Consider the following 21,403-nt stretch of genomic DNA (forward strand, 5'->3'; position numbering starts at 1 on the left):
TGAGCCCTTGAGTCGATGCTTTCTCTTGTTGGTAAGGTTGTTGAAAGCCTGGAGAGGGTTGTTGGTAAGGTTCAGCTTTTTCTCTTGTTGGTAAGGTTGTTGAAAGCCTGGAGAGGGTTGTTGTCTTTGATTTCCTTGACCACCCCAAGAGAAATTGAGATGGTTCCTCAAACTTGTATCATAAGTGTTACTGTAATGATCATTCTAAGGTCTAGAATTCTTACCCATATAGTTCATTTGTTTGTTCTCTGTGCTATGATCGTAGGGCAAATATTCTAGATTGCTCATTCCTTCTCCATTTGCATCGCATTGCATCACCGGATGTACCTACGTAGAAACACATAAACCGTCAATTTTCTTATTTAATTGTTTTACCTGATTTGATAACATGGTGACTACATCTAGATTGAAAACACCGGCTGCTCTATTAGGCTTTATCCTCAAAAATTGCCACTGATAATTATTCAATGAAATTTCTTCTATAAACTCATAAGCCGCTTCAGCTGTCTTATTTTTCAGGGTACCATCGGCTGCTGCATCGATTAATTGCCTAGTTGAGGGATTCAAACCATTGTAGAAGGTTTGAACCTATAGCCATAAAGGTAATCCATGGTGAGGGCATCTTCTCAATAAATCCTTATACCTTTCCCATGCATCATATAAGGTCTCTAAGTCGATCTGTACGAAAGAAGAGATATCATTTCTCAACTTGACTGTCTTAGCCGGTGGGAAATATTTCAGTAAAAACTTCTCAGCCATTTGCTCTCATGTAGTGATAGAACCTCGTGGTAAATAATTCAACCACTGTTTAGCTTTATTCCTCAACGAGAAGGGAAACAACTGTAGGCGAATGATATCGTTAAAAATGCCATTTATCTTGAAAGTATCACAGACTTCCAGAAGGTTAGCCAAATGAGTATTTGGATCTTCGTCTTGCAAACCATCGAACTGAACAAACTATTGGATCATCTGAATAGTGTTCGGCTTCAGTTCGAAGCTATTCGCAGTAATGGTGGGTCTCACAATACTCGATTCAGTCCCAGTTAGAGTGGGCTTGTCATAATCGTGCATAGTACGAGGGGCAGGATCTGGATTTGCATCAACTACAGGAGGTAGTTGATTATTCCGAATATCACCCATCTCCTCAATAACAATAATAACGTCCTCTTGCTCTTCCACTATATTATGTCGACTCTGCCTTGCTTCTCTACAGCTTCTGCGAGCTGTACTTTCAATTTCACTATCAAATACTAATGGTCCAGACGGATTTCTTCTAGTCAAAAACTAAGGAAGCTGTCAGAAGCAAATAATAGAAAAACTAGAAAACAAAAAGTAAGCTAAAAGCAAAAATAAAATGCAATAAAAATAAAAATGGCTAAATTAATAAAAATTGAGTTTTCCTAATATTTTAGTCCCCGGCAACGGTGCCAAAAACTTGAAGGTCACTAAACTAACTATAAATACGACTAAGGCAATGCACCTATCGAACAATAGTATAGTTATGGTGAGTAGGAATATCATATCCACGAGGACTAAAAGTACTAGTAATTACTGTTTTTCTATTATTTAGCCTATAAATTGAAGTGATTATTTTTATTCTAAAATTTCTAAACTAATCTAACTAAGAACGCAATAGAGAATAAAATAGGAAAATAATCGAAGGTACCAATGAGAGAGACAATACCCAGGAAAGAATCCACCTAGACTCTATTTATTCGTATGAATCTAAATTAAACGATTTATTCACTTGTGCCATGATCTGTAGAAATCCCTAAATTATGTTAATATCTCTTTCAAGAGTAAGAACAACTGACTATAGGTTGATTAATTAAAATATCTTTCTAATTAAAACCCCTATTGTCACATTAACTCGATTTATGGATTCCCCTATTAGATTTGACTCTAATCCGGTAGATTTATGTCGTCCTATTTCTAGGATTGCATGCAACTCCACTCAATTATGCTAGATCTACTCTTAAACAAGGACTTTTGCTCCATTGGTTAAGCACATTAAGCATGAATTAATATCCTAAAAATACTAAAACATGAAATAAGCATACATAATTGAGAACAAGAATTAAGTATTTATCATGTAACTCAGAAATCAAATAATAAGATTCATCATAGGTTTCATCTTCCCTAGGTATCTAGGGAATTTAGTTCATAATTTGGAATAAAACCATCTCAAAGTTAGAATAACAACAAGACATAAAGAATCCAAATAAAACTTCTAAGGAAATTGAATGGAGATCTTCAATATTGAAGGAGATCCGCTTCTGAGTTGAATCTGGTGGCTTTCTTCGAGTCTTTTCTTCAAGTCTAATTGATATTTATAGACTTTAAAATGCTTAGAAACCCTAAAAATTAGATATTTTTGCGTGTTTGGGAAACAGGGTGCAAAATCAACACGGGCTGGCACATGGGCGTATGCCCAACCCGCGTGACTCACACAGGCGTGTGGCCAGCCCGTATAGAAATGCCCAGGTCGTGATGATACTAAAAATAGCTCTTTTTGTTCGTTTTTGGCTTGTTTTTCACTCTTTTCATTTCCCTAATTTACATGATAAATCATGAGATATTGAATTCACTAATTTACATGAATTTAAAGGACTTGGAGCATCAAATTCACTAATTTACATGATAAATCATCCAAAAATGCATCAAGAATGAGATTAAAAACATGTTTTTTTTATGGCTTATCACAAGGGTTGAGGATCGTTTCAACATCAAAAGCATGATTTTCAAGCTATTTCGGTGTGGTTTCGTAACCACAGGGGTGGCTACATGGGCGGTCTACACGGCCGTGTGTAATTGGGAATTTAGGGTTTTCGATGAATTTTGGTACCACACAGCCTGACCACGAGGGCATGTGTCCCCACACGGGTGTGTGAGATCTCCACACGACCGTGTCTCCTCTGCTCTTTATTTTTAGCACTTTTGGATAGTGAGTTACACGGGCTACTCACACGGTCGTGTAACTTGGTCAAACGGGCGTGTGTCTCATCCACATGAGCGTGTAGGCCTCCACACGGCCAGGGCCACGTCCACATAGGCGTGTAGGCCTCTACACGGCTAGGGCAAACGACCATGTGGCCCTATTTTGTAGAATTTTTATTTTGAGTCATAAACTGTCTGTTTTATGTTTTTGTGTAATTTGAACCTCGTTCAAGCCTCGGTAAGTGTGTCTGGGACTCGATTTAGTTTGGTTTGTGTATATTTGTGCTTTTATGGGCTTTAATTTTATTGCTCGTTTATGTGATGAATAAGTATGAGTTTATTATTGTTGTCGTAACTGAATATTAGAATACAAGTGTAATCAAATTTGAATCTGCTCAAACTGGAAATGTTAATGTTCGTTTCTGCATGTTGTCGGAATAATGTGTGCATTGTTGCAAGCATGAAAATTTTGGGATCTAGTTATGAAGAAAAGGAAGACAGACTTAGCAGTTTTAATTGCGATACTTTTGTATAGCGGTTTACCACAATATCCTATACGTATATCAGCTCAGTTGTATACAGTTACTCAAGTGGCATAGTTCCACTTTGTGGTTTGTAGGGTGGATGAACCTATTATGGTTCTATGTAGTGTGCATGGTGGACGGGCCTACCATAGCCCTTATGTGGTGTGCTGGATGGACGAAGTGATGTTTGGTTGGTGGGTTGGGATTTTGACTTGTGCATCCGTTTGCATCTGAATATACGTCTGTTTGTCAGAACATTTTATCTGTTTGTGTGAACATTTGGTTATTGAAAATATAGTTACTGTCATGTAATATGTTCTGATTATTGTGTATGATTAGAACATCATTTCTGTGGTTTGATATTGTATTTGACATACCAATTGAGATTTTTGTAAGTGATATTTTTATACATATGATTGTCTGAAGTATTTACTGTATTACCCCATTTTTTTGCCACATGTTTATGTTTCGGACTCACATTGATCTCGCATGGCTCATCTCTGTAGTGTTTTTCCTTTCAGGTACATTTCGTGTTTTGGAGCTGGACTCGGCATAGCAGAGGTCTTAGAGTTTTTTGATCAGTTTGATTTCAAGTAATGTCATGATAAACTATTCGAATTATGCACCTTTTTTTTTTGCACATAAGTCTATGTGTACTGTGGTACGGGGATTTTTAAGTTACTTTGGAATTGTTCAAAAACATTGATTTTATTTATTCCTAACGGTTCTTAAACGTCTGTTATATGTGGTTTCCTAAAACAACTACGTATCATTTAATCTACTAAAATTGCAAAGCATAAGGGTTTAGTGAAGTATTTTCTATGGTTATAAATAAGTTTTATCCCTGCCACTTTGGTTGGCCAATGTAATTCCCGGAATTCGGTTTAACTTCTAGGTCGGGTTTTGGGGTGTTACACTCCAAACATATTCCCTTAACTGATATGATCTTATCATCCATATAATCAGCACAACTCATAAATATCGTTCAATAAATTGTTAACATTTCAAATATAAAAATTGTCTCCACGCACTTTCAATAGCTAAAGAATCAACACTCAATTACGATGTCCATATTTTTCAACATAATATTTAATTTTACTTCCATCAACAATAATATATTATTATTATTATTGAAAAGATTAATTCGATGTTTTAAAATTAAAATGTCTTATCGTTCAAAATACAGTTCATCTTTTACATATTAACTATTGAATTAATTTACATCATCAAATAATTATCTATTTTAAATTTACTTAAAATTTAATGCGTATAATCTAAATTAATAAAATACAAATATAATAATTTAATTAAACAAATATAAATAATATAAAATATAAGTTTTATAACAATTTAATATATGAATTTAGGATGTGAAATTAAGGTAGTCAATAATATATTGATGGATGTATCATTTTCTACTAGTATCTGTCTATTTCAAATTTACCATTATTTTTAAAATGGAACCTAAAATTTATTGTTCAAAATAAAGTGTTTTTGTTATAATAAATATTAATAATGGCGGTAGAATGATTGCAAAGTAATAAGAAAAAGAAAAACAATAAGATCACACAGATTTTATGTTAATGGCGGTAGAATGATCGCAAAGTAATAAGAAAAAGAAAAACAATAAGATCACACAGATTTTATGTAGAAAACCCTTTCGGGAAAAACCATAGGCAGAGGAGGAGAAATTCAAAAACGAATGATACAAGAGAAGTTTCGACTATATCTATTTAAGGGTTGAAAAACCCTTTTCTAATCAAAGTCAAATAGAAGAGGAATAATTCTATTCAGATTCAACTTGTGCTGTATGGTCCGTACCATGGGGGCTCCGCCCCAGCACCCCCAATCGCAACCCCTGTCCAATTTTATGCTTAATAGGAATCTGTAGCAAGCTACGACATTAGCCCTTCACCCCTACAAATCCACTTACTTTGCCATTATATTTATTTCTTCAACAAGTGACAAGATTCAAGTCACACAATCTCTAACTGTTTCGATAGAAGGAAACAAAATTAACTTGCTTGCATGATTGGAACAAAAAGTGTTTCAATACATGGAACCGAATTGTACCAGCGGTCAAACATAATTCCTTTTTTTTTTAGGTGATTTGCGTGATTGGATTATAGCTAATCTTCATAGTTATCTTAGGTTGCAACTCGATGGGATTGATTGTCAATATTTCTTTGGTATGGTAACTTGGTGTATTTGGAAAAACTAGAACTTATTTATTTTCCAAAGAATAACGTGGAGTACTGAGGAATTTATTAAAGTCTCATATAGTTGGGCTAAACAATATACCTCTACACTTAAGGTAAATGTTTCCAATTGGCAATTCCCAGTATCAGTTTCGCCCAAGTTCGAGGATTGGATTCAATTAAACTCTGATGGAGTTGTAAAAGAGGATTCCGATTTTGCTACGATTGGGGGAATTCTTCATGACAATACAACAGATGGATTCTTGGGTATAACTAGTTTGTGGGCATTTATTCAGTTTTAGATGTTGAATTGTGAGGCATTTTAGAAGGCTTGGCGATTGCTATAAGGGATTGGATAAAGTATTTACCTTATCAGACAGTTAAGAGGTGGTACAAATTTTTCAAGAGAGTGCTACAAAAGTGTTGAATTCTGCACGTTTTTAGATTTATAATAAAGAGGCTATAGTCTAACTAAAATATCTATTAGAAATAATGATGGTACTCAATTTTTTTAAAACGCCTCCATAGGGGATTAGATGTATCTCTAAATAATCTTTTATAATGTTGTTTGATTCACCGAAAAAAAAATTAACTAGCTTGCCCGAAACCCACTTTTGGTTTCCCATTTTCCATGAATTATAGAGGAAAGTTTTGTTCCAAATTAAGAGTGGTGTTCATTGTCATTTGTTATGTCAAATCATGGAGCCACTATTCTTTGGATGTTTGTCCCAATTCATTGAACAATCTTTAAATAGAAAGTACCCTCAAAGCTTATCTATGTAATTTCAACATCGCATATTCCTTTTTATTTTTATTTTTATTTTTTTCGTTTATGCAAATGATTAAGGTTTCATTTGAAATTTCAATCACGGCCATTTTATACTCCAATGTTATTTTATGATTCAATCTTAATTGAGTTTTCTAATGAAATTTCATGTGTAAAAATATTTTAAATACAAATATTACAATAGATAAGGATAAGAGTAATATAAATACACACATTGTATAAATAGAATTGTTTATGGATCAAATTCAATCAAATATATCAATATCCTATATAATTTCCTAATTTACTTAAAATATAAGTCTAACATTTTATCAAACTCTTATCTATATTCTGTAAATAGCTAACTTAAATCGGTTTGAGCACATCCATATTTTTAAAATTTTAATATAATTATTTTTATTTAATAAATAATATTTATCGTTTACTACTATTGTATATATTTACTAAATTTTTAAACATAAAAATTTAAAATATTTTTAATATTTACATTATTTTATATCATATTTAATTTTCATATGATATACAAATTATATAAAATTTAAAATAAAAAATCGTAACTTCGGAAAAAGTCAAGCTAGGCTAGATTTTAACTTTTAATATTGGGTAATGAGCTTGAATCATATTTTAAACGGACCTAATCTTTTATAGATAAATTACATCTCAAGTCATTAAACTATTAATAAGTTTACGTTTAGTCACTCAACTTTAAAAAGTTACAAAATGTCACTGAATTAAGCCATCGGGCTATTAAAATTGTTGTTGTGCGGCCTTCTTTATTTGCACTACTTGCACCAATCAAAATTTTTCATTTCTCTATTCTTCTATAATTTTTTTCATGAAACAACTTTTAACTTCTTTTCTCTACTCTACGAATAAAATTCAAAATAGCTTTCTTCTTCAATTTTCAACACTGACAATTGTCAGATCTAAGATATGTTCTTTTACTTGTTGATGGGTGTTGATCCACTGTATTAATCATCAAATCGTCACTTGGAGCTCACCGACTGAACTTTTTTAAAAAATAAAGTTTAATAACCTGATGACTTAAATAAAAATTTTCGAATAGTTTAATGATTTAAATGATTTTTTTAAATAATTTAATGACATTTTTTAAACTTTATAAATTAAGTGATGAAAATATAGATTATTAATAACTTAGGGTGGGTTTGGATAGACAATGCGTTTACCTGCAGTTAGTGTAAAAACATAGGTGACAATGAGATTATATATTGTAGCGATACTGTAGCGTGAGACAAAAAGTAAACTAAACACACTACATTCTACCGCTTATCTAAATCCACCTTAATAGTATTAAACGTAACTTATCTCTATTTTATCCAACCTCATTTTCGAGTTTATTATTTTTATTCAAATCTTCCGTAATTTAAGTGGAACTTTCGAAATAAATAAACGGTCCCTCGGAAAGGTCTATGTTTCCAACTATCAATCTGATTTGTCTCTATCATCCACGTGGGATGACAAGTGGACATAGTCCCCCACCCCAGCTTCGTAACCAAACAATGAGTGACGTCATTTGTCCACGTCAGTTATTCTGACTTGGCCGTCACTCCCGAATTGACCCGCGTGTTCAATTAAACTTTCCTAGTGGGACCCAAAAACATAACCAGCAAACAATATATGCCATGTCATCTTTTTGCCACTTGTCGAAAATTTTTTTATTTACATTTAAATCCCCCTTTATCCTTCCCTTTAAAAGGGGAGCCTAAGCCTCAAGTGTTTTTTGCTCTCCACTTCCATAGTTTCATTACCAAAAAAACAGAGTGAAAAACAGAGGATTTACAGGGGAAATCTTATAAATCCTTCAAAAAATCCAATGGAATCTTTCCATTTTCACTCACCGAATTCGAACTGCTCATCGGAATCTTCGTTTGGGTCACCGGAATTTTTCCCTTTAGATCACAACTCGCTTCCCTTCAACGAAAACGACTCAGAGGAAATGCTTTTGTATGGTCTATTAGCAGAGGCTAAACAGGAAACATCATCAGAGCTAACATACCCGAATCAAGTGAAAGAAGAAGAGGTTACCTCGATTGACATCGAAAGCCCGACGAAAGAAAAGGCTTACCGAGGGGTAAGACGGCGGCCATGGGGAAAGTTCGCGGCGGAGATAAGGGATTCAACGAGGAATGGGGTAAGGGTATGGCTCGGAACATTCGACAGCGCGGAAGCGGCAGCTCTGGCTTACGATCAAGCCGCTTTCGCGATGAGAGGCTCCGCCGCTATCCTGAATTTCCCGGTGGAAAAAGTGCGGGAATCGCTGAGGGAAATGAAGTGCAATCAGGAGGACGGAGGTTCGCCAGTGGTGGCTTTAAAGAGGAAACACTCGATGAGGAGGAAAATGGTGAGCAGAAACAAGAAGGAAAGAGAAAGCGGCGGTGTGAGGATAAACAATGCGGTGGTGTTTGAGGATTTAGGGCCTGATTTCTTGGAACAGCTTCTCACTACTTGTGATCAAGCTGCTACACCTTGGTGAATGAATATTGCATTAAATACAATATATATTATTCACCAAAAAAAATTACAATATATATTTATATTAATCTATTTCTAGTTATAGTCATTTCTTTTTCTTTTTCTTTTTGCCATGAATTTTGGTTTGTTTTTAGAATCTTCATTTGTAAATTTAAAGTGTAAAAATGGTTTAGCATTTTGATTTTCTTTTCTCTAAATAGATAGTTATTTGTAAATAGTAGAAATTTCTAAAGATGATATATTAATATTTAAATCCTAGACTTTTTGAATTTATACGTGAAATTTTGTATTATGCAAATATAATAGTATTTTATTGCGAATGTAGAAAGATGTAGTTTCAAATACACTGAAACGCGTTTATCTTTCTATTTAAAAGTTAAAGAGAGATAAAACAAACGCATGCTATTTATTTAACTCTCGGTAATCCGTACTTCTTATTGATAAGAGATAAAAAAATGTGTACGAGAATTTTAATTTCTTAAGGAAATTTCGAGTATTTTATAAAAAGTAAATGATGAATTAATTTGTTTCTAATCTATGGTCCAATGATTTTTTTCATAATTACTATTTCAGTCTAAGATCAAACGGAAAGGAAGCTTCCTGCTGAATGGTGCGTTGAGGTTATAATAAAATTCATGGATTGCTATCAATTGCATAATTAGACTAATCTTTGTTTAGTGAATTTAGTAACATATCCTTAATTGACTTTGTCTCTAATTAGGTTCAAATGTATAAAAAAAGTATAAAATAAAACTATGGTCACTTCATCATTACTTTTTCTTTGCCAATTATGACCAGTTTTCCTTTTTTTCTGAGGATAGAAACAATGGCCTAATCTAATTGTTTGCTTAAATAATATGAAAAGTTAATTGGATATATACGTAGTGGGGCATGGTAGATTTTGACCATGACAATGTCATTTGATTTTTCCTTTGGGTTTAGGGTTTGGAGATAGAGACGTGAGTGAAGGGAGTAAAGAAAAAGAAAAGGAAAAAAATGGTAAACAGTATTCAAGGTCATTAAATTATTAGTAAGTTTACGTTCTGGTCACTCAATGTCAAAAATTCATTGGACTTTCAAACAATTCAATGACCATTTTGTAACTGTTTTATGCTGAGTGAACAAAACGTAAACTTACTAATAATTTAATAACCTTGGGTATAATTTATCCAAGACAAAAAAAGAATTATTATAATTTTATGTGAATTTTTATGAATTAATAATTTGTTTTATGTATAATTTCACATATTTATTAATTTTTTCGTTGATTTTATTTTTCAATAATTCTTATATCATGTTTGTGTAATGTGTCAATTCATCTCGGTGAGTACTAAAAACATATTTTAATTTTCTTATATCATATTTTTTGTTAAAATTTTTATATTAGATTTATCATAGTGTGATTTTAAAATTATTTACAAAAAAAATTAAAATAAAATTAAGTTTCAATTGTGTTAAAAAAATCTCTCTTTTTTTTTCTCCAAGTTGTTTGTTTATTATATTTTGTTTTGTCCAGTGATGGTGTCAACCTCAGAGCTGGCTATTGCCCGCCTTTTTCTCCCTTCATTGACCTTTTATTTCTTTCTTTCTTCTTCTCATTCACTCCACATGTATTCTTTCTTTTCAAATTGTAAATCTATTTTGTGGGTATCATTGCTGTCTTCACAAGTTGTGATGGACAGATGACAACGCTTGTTGTTCGCTAAAACTCCATTGGCCACCAGTAATTTTCCAAAATAATAAATGATTTTACGAGTTTATTTAGACCGTGTTGTCTTAAGTTTTATATTTTTTTGTTTGTTTTTCTATTTTTTAATAAATTTTTATTTTTAAAAGTTTTTGTCTGCTCTTGTAGCACGTTTTTTAGTCTTGCTTATGCATGTAACCTTAGTTTTACAAGTGATTTTAGGGATGGTTTTGTTGTCGTCCTCTCTAGTTTGGTGAATGCTCGATTCTTTTGTCAATTGTTGCTCGTTGTTTTAGACCATTCGGGGTTGATTTCCTTATCGTATTAAGTGTTTGTAATCACTCCAGATATGTTGTGCTTGAGTTGTGACAAAACCAATTGTCAACGTGTCATGATGTTCTATTGATGTTGAGGCTAAAACCTTTGCTGTGTTGATGGAGCTTGTCCTTCACCATCTACGATGAGTATTTATTCTTTTTCCTAAAGTATATGATTCCATTCATTGAATGAGTGAAAGAATTTAAAGTTTCAACACTCGTCACTAATTGTTAGAACTATCTTATACTTGTACTGGATTAGATTTAACTAAGAAAAATTTGCGTTGTTTAAGCTCTTTCATCATGTTTAAGAAAAATCAAAATATTAAAAATTAATTCCATCTTAAAGTTTACAAAATTTCATAATCGAATTTAAACAAGACTAATAATTATTTATTGAAAAGGAATTTAGTTAGACCGAACTTAATTGACATTATTCAATCTTTAAACTAGTCTAAGTAGAAACTTCTATTTCCTTCTATTAAAATAAATAAAGTATATGCCTTTTATTAATGTAAAGATATAAATTGAAAATTCCCCATTAGGGTGGTAGAGTTTGGTCAATGGTGTTAGCTAAGGAGGACAATTCAATTACCATTAGACTACTTATTTATTTTCATAAACTATATCATAATGAATGAATATAATATATATATATATATATATACAGGTTAGGGTTAATGTAACTTTTAGTTCCTAAACTTGGAAATTATGTTCACTTTGATACTTGTAATTTTTTTTTTGTCTATTTTGGTGTCTGAAATTGTCAATTATGTCCATTTTGGTCCATAAACTTGACAAATATAAAAGTTTAATGACATGACACTTTGAAATTATATCATGTCATTGCTTGAATATTTAAAAAAAAATTCAAGTGATAATGTGGCACATTCTCCGAATATCACCTTATCAAATCTTGACAAAATCTAAGTTTGGAGGTAAAAATAGATCTAGTTATTAAGCTCATGTAGTGGTGTTCAAACTTCGGTTAAAACCAAATTAACCGACCGAACCGATCTAATTCTGTTAATCGGTCGGTTAAATTTTTTTAAAATTTCGGTTAACGGTTAATTAGATTCGAAATCGGGTAATTAACCGAACTAATAAATAATATTATATATTATAGTATTAGGCCATTACTAGTTTGGTTAATTCGGTAAAATGAATATTACAGACAAAACATGTAAATTTCGGTTAATTCGGTTAACCGAAATATTTCGGCACGGTCAATTTTTTTTGAAAAAATTTCAGTTCGGTTAACGGCTAAAGGATTAAAAAGTTCAGTTAATTCGGTTAATACTAGTTCGGTTCGGTTAACCATTTGAACACCTCTAAACTCATGTACCAAAATGGACTTAATTACCAAGTTATGGACTAAAATTTATATTAACCCTATATATATATATATCAATGAATATACGTATTGCTTTAAGCAAATTAAATGGCATATCAAAGAGAGGCAATTTGCAATCACTTTATATATGTATATATATTTTGGTCACGTGGTTCTTGATTGAGACAATTAAAGTCCAAGGTTAAGAGTACATTGGTCAAAATCAAAATGTAGTCAATTCAAAAAAGGATATTTGATCTCATGAAATTCATAATAAAGTGTTTCAAGCTCGTGATTTAATAATATAATTTGATGTTTTCAATTTTATTGTAGGATGGTTAAATGAATTTGGCCACTTAAATATTACTTTTAAATCGCTTTTTTTTTACAAATCGACGATGGAACAGCTTGGATTTATTAAATTTAAGAGAAGAAACTGTTTATCATCTTTTCTCTTTTACTTTACTTTATATGGTAGATATCAAAATTTAAACTCTAATTCTTTAAAACACTAATAAAAAATAAATTAATTTAAGGGAATAATTTGTATTATTTTTAATTTAATTAATTTATATTAGAATAATTTTAAAATTAGCTATTTTTAAGTATCAATAAAATAATGCCACATTTTAAAGTTGTAAAGGTATTTAGTTGATATTTTACATTTATCCATCTCCAATTTAGTCTCTACTTCAATTTTAACTCTAGTTTGTTTGTTTAAGAATAGAAGTAATAAAATAATTTGAAAAAAATTGGTAAATCTAAAATTTTAACCTCAATCCTATTTGAGATAATGGTATTCTTAAATTATTCAAGTTTAATTAAAAAATTTAAATTAAATTATGTAATTATCGAACCGAGTTTGAACTATCGATTGAGTTGAATTCGAGTTTAATAATACCTGACTTGAACGGCTTACAAGCCTTATTGAGCTCTTCGTTTTCAATATATATCACAAGCATTACTATTAAATTAGATTATTGATCTTAATATATATTATTAACTCTAAGCTTGAATATTGAGTCGAGTTCAAGCCTGAGGTTGAATACCAACAAGCTTAATCAAGCTCAAATTCTAGCTTGAGTACAAAAATAGATAACACAAGCTTAATTGAGCTCCTCGAGTTCAATTGTTTCTTGAATTGAACTCAAATTTAAAATAAATACTCGATCGAGCTTGATACTCATTTCAAGTGACGCTCAAATTTACCAAACTCGGCTTAGCTCAATTTCAACTTAAGCCTTAGATCCTAAAACATAAATCCTAAACATGAATATTAATCTCTAAAATCTTAAAATTAAACTTTAAATATTTAACTCTAAAAAATATAAAATAACTAAGGTTAAAAGTTGTGAGAATCAGTATAGAAATGGTAGATGTATGATATTAATTAAGAATCTTTTAAAAATATATAATGTGGCATTTATGTAATAAATGTCCACTTTTTTTAAATATCTTATTATAATTTAAACTGAGTATTAAACTTCAAATTCAATATTTTTATTTTAATATCCAAAGTACGTAGACAAATGGAAGAATATTAGGGACTGAAAGAAAGATAAATAGTTAATTTTACCAAAGTCCTTTATTGTTGTGCAACAAGAATTTGATGATTGCATGCATATATTCATGCACATTTATCATGAAGATCCTTGAAAAAAAATTACTTTTCAATATTGAGCCAAATACAAAGTACTTTGTTGAAGTGAAATAAGATAAGCTCAATTATTTAAGACCAAATGTATTCTCTAATTCTTAAATACAACTGAGATTAGCCTTTCCAAGTATTATTGTCAAAGGAATTTTATATTTCATTTAAGATTGTAATTAATTATATACATTTTCTATTCATATTGTCTCAAAAACAATTGATTTGTGTTGAAAATTTTACTTAACATTTATTAAAACAATTAACCATTTCAATTCATATTCAAATAAGTTCAATATTTTATTTGTTACATTTGAATTCAAATTCTCAATGCTATAATAGATTTATTGTCGGTGTAAATGAGATACTGGTGCTCGCAACCTATTCGAGTTCAATTCGAAGAAAATTCGAACCCGATTTAGTAATTATCGAGCCGAGCTTGAGCTCAAGCTATCAATTGAGCCGAATTCAAACTTTGTAATACTTAACTTGAACGACTCGCAAGCCTTATAGAGCTTTTCATATTTTTATATTATCAAATTATGTTATTTTTCTTAATATATATTATTAACCCTAAGTACAAAAAACGAGTTCAAACTCAAGTAGCTCGAATATATCTTGAGCAGAGCTCAAGCTTTAAAATAGATATTCGATTGAGCTCGATCCGAGTATCAAACTTTGAATTTCGAGTCGAGCACAAACTTGATAGTATTCGGGCTCGACTCAGCCCAATTACATCCCTAGCCACTTTTATTTTTTATCTGATTAGCATTAATCTCACCATCCATCAAAATATTTAAACTCTCAATTTTTCCCTTTTTTTTAGAATTTAAAAATTGGATCAAAGGTTTAATTGGCTAGATTATTAGCTCTCGATCATTCGGTTGGGTAAATATTTTTTATATTTAAACAGTGATTTTAGTGTTAACTAAACATCAAATATAATGTAAAAATATGTATTTTTATTCATATATATGTAATATGAAAATATTAAAATTTCAACTCTCATTACAAATAATGTATTTGGTTGTATACCATAGACCAAAAGCTTTTCTTGCCCACCTCAGAAAACCACAAAAGACCCAATTGCATTTTTGGGTCATTGAAGGTTGTGGTATATGGATTTTAGCTTTAGTTGGACCACCCCATCATCTAGCTCAGGTGAGCCACTGGGTTTTCAATATGTATTTACACATATCATCACCTTCTTAATACTTGCCTTTGAGGCTCATTACTTTGTCATTGCAAACACAAATTACTGTCCATGTTATTTGGATTCAAGGTCGATGTTAGATACGAATAAATATTTGATATTTGAAGGATTGTAATTCGTGATCATATTTGAATGAGTTGGAAAATGGAAAAAGACCTCTTTAGGCTTTTTTTACAATTTATAAAATTATAAATAATATGAGATAAAATTATAGTTTATTTCTCTAAAACGACAAAATTTTAATTTAATCATTCTAAAAACTATAAAATGTAAGTTAATATATTAATTAAATTATATTTTAATTCGTATAAAATTATATAATTTAATTTCAGCGGAAACAAGTGTTTGAGTTTGATATGAATTCTTTAAGGTTATGCTTCAAACTTTAAATTTAGATTTAAATTTATGATATTCCATTTTATGAATTCAAAGTTCTTTGTGATGCTTGGAAGAATAAAAATTTTAGATTCAAGATTATGATTTCGGCTTGTTTCATAAAGCTTTTATTTAATATTTATTTGTAATATTTTGTCATAATTAAAGTATTTATTATTGACAATAGTGATTAATCTTCTCATCACGAATTAAAAAATGATCATGAAATTTATTTCATATTTAAATTAGAAATGCTAAAAATGATATCAAACGTGCTAAATTTTATATAAAACAAATTATTAAAAGTTCACATGATTATATATTACTTTGTAAACAATTATTATGACAAGAAGAAGAAACAAAACAAAATAACACATGAAAAGTTTAAAGATTTATTTTTACAGTTTTTTGGTCTAGCATAATTATATGACTTATGTTAGAAAATAATTAAAACACACGGTGCTATAGAGTAGAGTTGTCAGAGGGTTAGGCAGTCTATCTGATCTGGTAGATTAGATTCGATTTAGGTCAAGTTTGGATAAAAATTTTTGTCTCGAGCAATACTGATTAAAATTTAATTTAAATAATAAAATATTTTAAAAATTAATTATAAAAATTAATATTAATATAAAAATATTTTTTGTCACATTCCAAAAATCAGGTTAGAAGAAATTGGGTTAGTGGAACCTAGAGTGGTCATGTTTTGATTCTTGAGTTGCGATTGCGAAATTATGTCAAGTAAGTTAATTTGGTTCAATGGATAGGTGTTGTGCTTGTGTCTGTGAGGCTTTGGGTTTGAATCTTTCCCTTGAATTTTTGTTATTTTTGTCTTAATCCTTGGTTCAATGGATAGGTGTTGTGCTTGTGTCTGTGAGGTTTTGGGTTTGAATCTTTCCCTTGAATTTATGTTATTTTTGTCTTAATCCCTATCCTTGATCATCTAGAATAAATAATATTTTCGCTCAACTAATGACCTCATGTGTGCTTAGTGGAAATTATTTTCTATTTTGAACTTTAAGGTAAAATCTGATAGGATAGGATTTATTTGTGTTATTTTATTATTATTTCTGTAAAAAAATGGTTTCCCTAAAATCTCTCCCTAAAAGTACGTCCACTTCTCCCCACTCTCCCTCTCCTTCACTTTCTTTCACGTTAGTCCCTTTGTTTCTATTGGAATTTTCCCCGTGGTTCTTTTGGAAAATCTTCTATTCAATTGTTGCAAAAAAGTTTCCTTATTCTTGCTCATCTATGTTTCTGTTATTTTGGTTTTGATTCATTGTTGACGTCGACCTAGTCAGTTTTCCCTTCATGTGGTTTAAGCGTTTGGTTGGTAAGTACTTTTTGGTTATTTTTCATAATTGTTGTTAAGTGTAGTTGGTGGATTGATTGTGGATTTTTAGTTTAACTATTTTCAGATCTGTTTAGGAGAAGAACGTGAGGTAGGAAACGTGTAATTCTCTAGCGTGCTAGGGAATTTTAGGATCGTTGTTTTGTTAGGTGAGTGCTTAAACCTTTGATTAATAGCTGGTATGTTTTGGGTTAAGGCCTAAAACTTAATGGTTGTGGCCGAATTTGTGATAGGGATTTTAGTGACTCGTTGCTAACTAAATTCGGTTTGAATGATGACGTTTTAGGCGCTCGAATCTTCGCTGTGGTCTAAGTTTCGAAAACTAACCAGGTGTGTAACAAAAAACCCGAAAAATAGTGAACGACGTAGAGCTGAAAAATATTTTATCGACATCACAAGACCGTGTATGCCACATGGGTGTGTGTTAGGTTGTGTGGGCCACACGGGCTACGCCAATTGGGCCACGTGGGCGTCTGGGCTCATTTTTTGAAAACTTCCACCTAGGCCCGTTTAACTCTAAAATTTGTAATTATACCTTCTATGGGGTCTGTTTGACTTAAATAAGGCTTGAAATGTGACATCTGTTGATATGTGTCTATACGTGAAATAGGTAAGGTATGTGAAAAGTACATATACGATTTGTGTTCTATTAATTTTGAAAGCATGATTACATATGAAAAGCATGCATAACATCTATTTATGGAATATAAGTGTTAGTTTTTTATGCATGTGCATCGGGGTGGGTTTAATATGTGATGGAGAAAATGTATTTTGGCTGTATTACTGCAATTTTGGTTGTTAAATCGCAATATCTATTTGGCAACTCAGCTACACCTTTATGAGTGACATACCACCATGATCCGTTGTGATTGGATGGATGGACTCTTGTAGTCCTAATTGGTGTGATTGGTTGGACGGAGTTGGTGTGTAGCGGATGGGGTAGGATCTGTGATTGCATCTGTATCTGAATCTGTGTCTGTATTTGTATATGAATCTAGATATGCATCTGTATTTGGTTATGAAAATACATTTGATTCTGCATATGAGAATATGTTTGAATCTGTATCTGAAAACGTATCTACTTATATTATGTGTACCTGATTTGTTGCTTGGGATGTGTTCCACACTGAACTTGTAAAGCTCACTCTTTATTTGTTTTCCATTCAAGTGATCAACAAGTTTAGGATCAGACAGCGTGCGGGAGCTCGGATTGGTTTCCCACATAAGATGGTTTGAATTATTTTTAATTAAGATTTCTGGACTTTTGATTTTTGGACTAAGTTTTCAAATTTGGTTTTATTTTTGGTTTTTTGATCTGTTTGTCGGTTTTTGTGTGATCTTAAACGTAAAACTGCAAAATCATACATATTTGACAAGTTGGAATTCAGTTTTCAAAAATTAAGAAATCTGAAAATATCCGCTACAAAAGTAAGTATCAAACTAAATGTTTTTCTGTAAAATGAATAAGTTCTATACATGAGTTTTTCTAAATAACAATGTAAGAGTTTTGCCAAAAATTAATAGTTTCAAATCATGTGATTGCTAAAGTTAGGTTGCAATTTCTAAAAGTTTTTGCTATTTTTATAAATAAATGTTTAATAGATCATGCTATGAAATAAGTGTTTTCAAATTTGAGATTTCCTAAAACTTGTATGAGCTTAGCTAAATTAATATTTCAAATCACACAATTTCTAAGCTGGATTTTTATTTTCAAACGACTCGATATAACTCCTCCAGATTCGGCCAAAACGTCTAGACCGAGTTTGGGGTGTTACATTGATGTTTATCAATTTTGTGAAAGGGGTTGTAACACCCCAATTTATTGTTTTTGAATTATTAAAAATGTCAAGTGAGTTAATCTAGTTCAATGGTTAAGTATTGTGATTGTGTGTTAGAAGTCATATGTTGAAACCTCTTCCCTTAATTTTTCGTTATTTTTGTCCCAACCCCTGAATTTGGCTATCTAGTTTATTCCCCCCCCCCCAATTGTTAACAAAAATGAGCTTGTTGGTTCAGTGGTAAGGCTTTAGCTTACCCAAGGGTCTTGTGTTCAAATCTTGTGTGTGTAAGGCAAGAATATTTTTGTTATTTCTCAGTCTAGGCCGCTCATATGATAGAATTTTTGTTGAGTTTGAATTCTAAGGGAAATCTGATAAGGATGGTGTACAATTTTAGTGGGAGTTAGCTAGGGATATAGGTAGTTTTCTAAAAAAAAAATATTTTTGAAAATTATTTTCCCAAAAATCACTCAACTATTCCACTCTCCATCTCTCATCTTTTGTTGTCCCAATTTGTTCCTTTCCCCTTTCACGTTTGTTTCTTTTCCCTTCTCCTTCCTTATTTTCTTTTGTTACAATGAAGCAATGGTGTGTCGTTTTCCTTGTTTTTCTTAAAAATTATTTTTAATTATTCTCTCATTGCCTTCTTGATTCTCGTTGCCATCTTGTTTGGTGGTGCTGATTGGTAACATCTCATTGTGGTATGGTATGGTCTGGTGTGCGTTAGAGGTTCGGTAAGGTCTTTTAATAGGTGGAAAAAGGTTGTGTTTTATGAGTTTGGAAATTGAGTTATTATGTTGTTGATTGTTTTTATTTGATTCTATTTAGGTGAAGATTTGGTAACGCTTAACCCTTCGACGAACTAAGGATTCGTAAAGCTGCAATTTTTTCAAGGGTAAGTGATCAAAGCTTTCAATTAGGGGCTGACTTGTTTTGTTAAGGCCAAAGGTTAGCGGTTGTGGTTGAATTAGTGGCATAGTTTTAATGTATCATTGTTAATTGTTTGTTTTGAATGTCGTTTTTAGGTTCTAGAATCTTCGCTGTGGTGTTAGCATCGAAAAATGACTAGGTGTGTAACAAAAATCTTGAAAAATAGCGAACAATGCGAAGCCAAAAAATTCATTGTCGACATTACACGACCGTGTGCTAGGCCATGTGGGCCACATGGGCTAGGATAATTAGATCGTGTGGGCCCATTTTCTGTAAATTTAGTTAGGGTCGTATTCGAAGTGCAATTCGAGGTTAGCCACTTCGTAGGTTCCGTAATGTGTTTTGCATGACTTTTAAATATGAAATCTGATATTCTGCTTTTGTTAGTGCAACTTCTGAAAGCATGATAGTATGTTCTGATATGTACAACATGTATGATATATATGCATTTGTTATCTGATTAGTGTTTGCATGTGCATTGGGGTGGGATAATGATGTGATGGAGGAAGTGTGATAGTTTAATGATCTACCTTATCTAGTGGTTTTAACCACATATCTGTTCTGGTGGCTTGACCACACTTTTGTGATTCTAGCAGTTTATCGCATTATTTCTAGCAGCTTGACTGCACTATTTTGAAAAGTGACATACCCTCAGTTATAAGTGTGTGGAATTGGATGAGTATTTAATTACCCTAATTGGTGTGTAGGGATAAACGTAAATGGTTTGTAACGAATGGTGGTAGGATTTGTATCTGCATCTGTATCTGTTACTATGATTGTATTTGTTTTGTTCTATTTGTTTAGGCTGGGTTACATACTGAGCTTGTTAGCTCACCCTTTATTTTATCCTTTTAGATGATCAACACACTTAGGATCAGACGACGTACAGAAACTAGGGTTGGATTATAAAAAACTAAACAAATTTTAAAAGGCTTTATGTTAACATGAACTTTTTAGACTGTTAGTATTTTCAGATTTGTTTTACGGTTTGGCTTATTTCGTTAGGACTTTTTGATAATTATCATCGTTAAACTGATATTTGTGCAATTTACATACAAAACCATATTTTTTCCAAATCAATAATGCCATCACTGAATTTTGCCTGGTTAGGGTTTTGGGCCGGTTTGGTCTCGTATGGGCCCAATGATTGGGCCCTATAGGTTTTAATTTTGGACTTATTTTAGCCTATTTTTAATCTTTGTTTTAAATATTAATAAAATAGTAATAATAAAATTTTGAATAAAAAACAAATAAAAAATACAAATTACATTTTAGCCTTTGAACTTTTTAAAAATTATATTTTAACCCCTATTTTTTTCTAAATTTACATCTTAACCCCCAATAATTTGTAAATTACATTTGGGCCCTTAAGCTTTCTAGAAATTACATTTTGGCCCTATATTTTCCTAAAATTACACTTTTACCCCAAAATTTTCGCATCTTCTGTGGTTTGGTCCTTCTGGACTTGTCAAATCGCCAGAACCAAGAAAGCCGACTCCATGACCTCCCTAGGCCATGATTGCTCCACTGCCACCTGAAAACAAAGAAGAAGAAGACAAAATTGAAGGATTTAAAAGAAGAAAATGAGAGAAAGAGAGGGGGAGTTTTTGGCAGCAAAGAAAAAATAAAAAAAATAGCAGCAAAATATTCAAAAAAAACAGTAGCCCAAAACCTCCTCCCGCAACCATCACCGTCGCACCGCCACCGTGACACCTCCACCACTATTACCTACAACTCAAGCAAGCCAAACAACAAAAAGAAAAGAAAAAACAACAAGTAAAAGAAGGAAAAAAACAGCATCCGAAAAGAAAAAAGAAGGGAGAAAAGAGGATAAG

At 31.6% G+C, this 21,403-nt stretch overlaps 1 protein-coding gene and 1 non-coding gene across 2 annotated transcripts; both read left to right on the forward strand.

The window, feature by feature from the left end:
• The first annotated feature begins 604 nt into the window (after nucleotides 1-604).
• On the forward strand, nucleotides 605-711 carry LOC128040243 (small nucleolar RNA R71). The gene has a single exon (XR_008194901.1). It is a non-coding gene; the product is annotated as a small nucleolar RNA R71 (small nucleolar RNA).
• Nucleotides 712-8,170: 7,459 nt separating this feature from the next.
• Nucleotides 8,171-9,136, forward strand: LOC105796722 (ethylene-response factor C3). Its single transcript, XM_012626514.2, has one exon. It carries the CDS (start codon nucleotides 8,281-8,283, stop codon nucleotides 8,938-8,940), a length of 660 nt encoding a protein of 219 aa, XP_012481968.1. The 5' UTR covers nucleotides 8,171-8,280; the 3' UTR covers nucleotides 8,941-9,136.
• Nucleotides 9,137-21,403: the final 12,267 nt, after the last annotated feature.

The sequence above is a fragment of the Gossypium raimondii genome, chromosome 3 (assembly GCF_025698545.1).
Source record: "Gossypium raimondii isolate GPD5lz chromosome 3, ASM2569854v1, whole genome shotgun sequence".
Lineage (NCBI taxonomy): Eukaryota > Viridiplantae > Streptophyta > Magnoliopsida > Malvales > Malvaceae > Gossypium > Gossypium raimondii.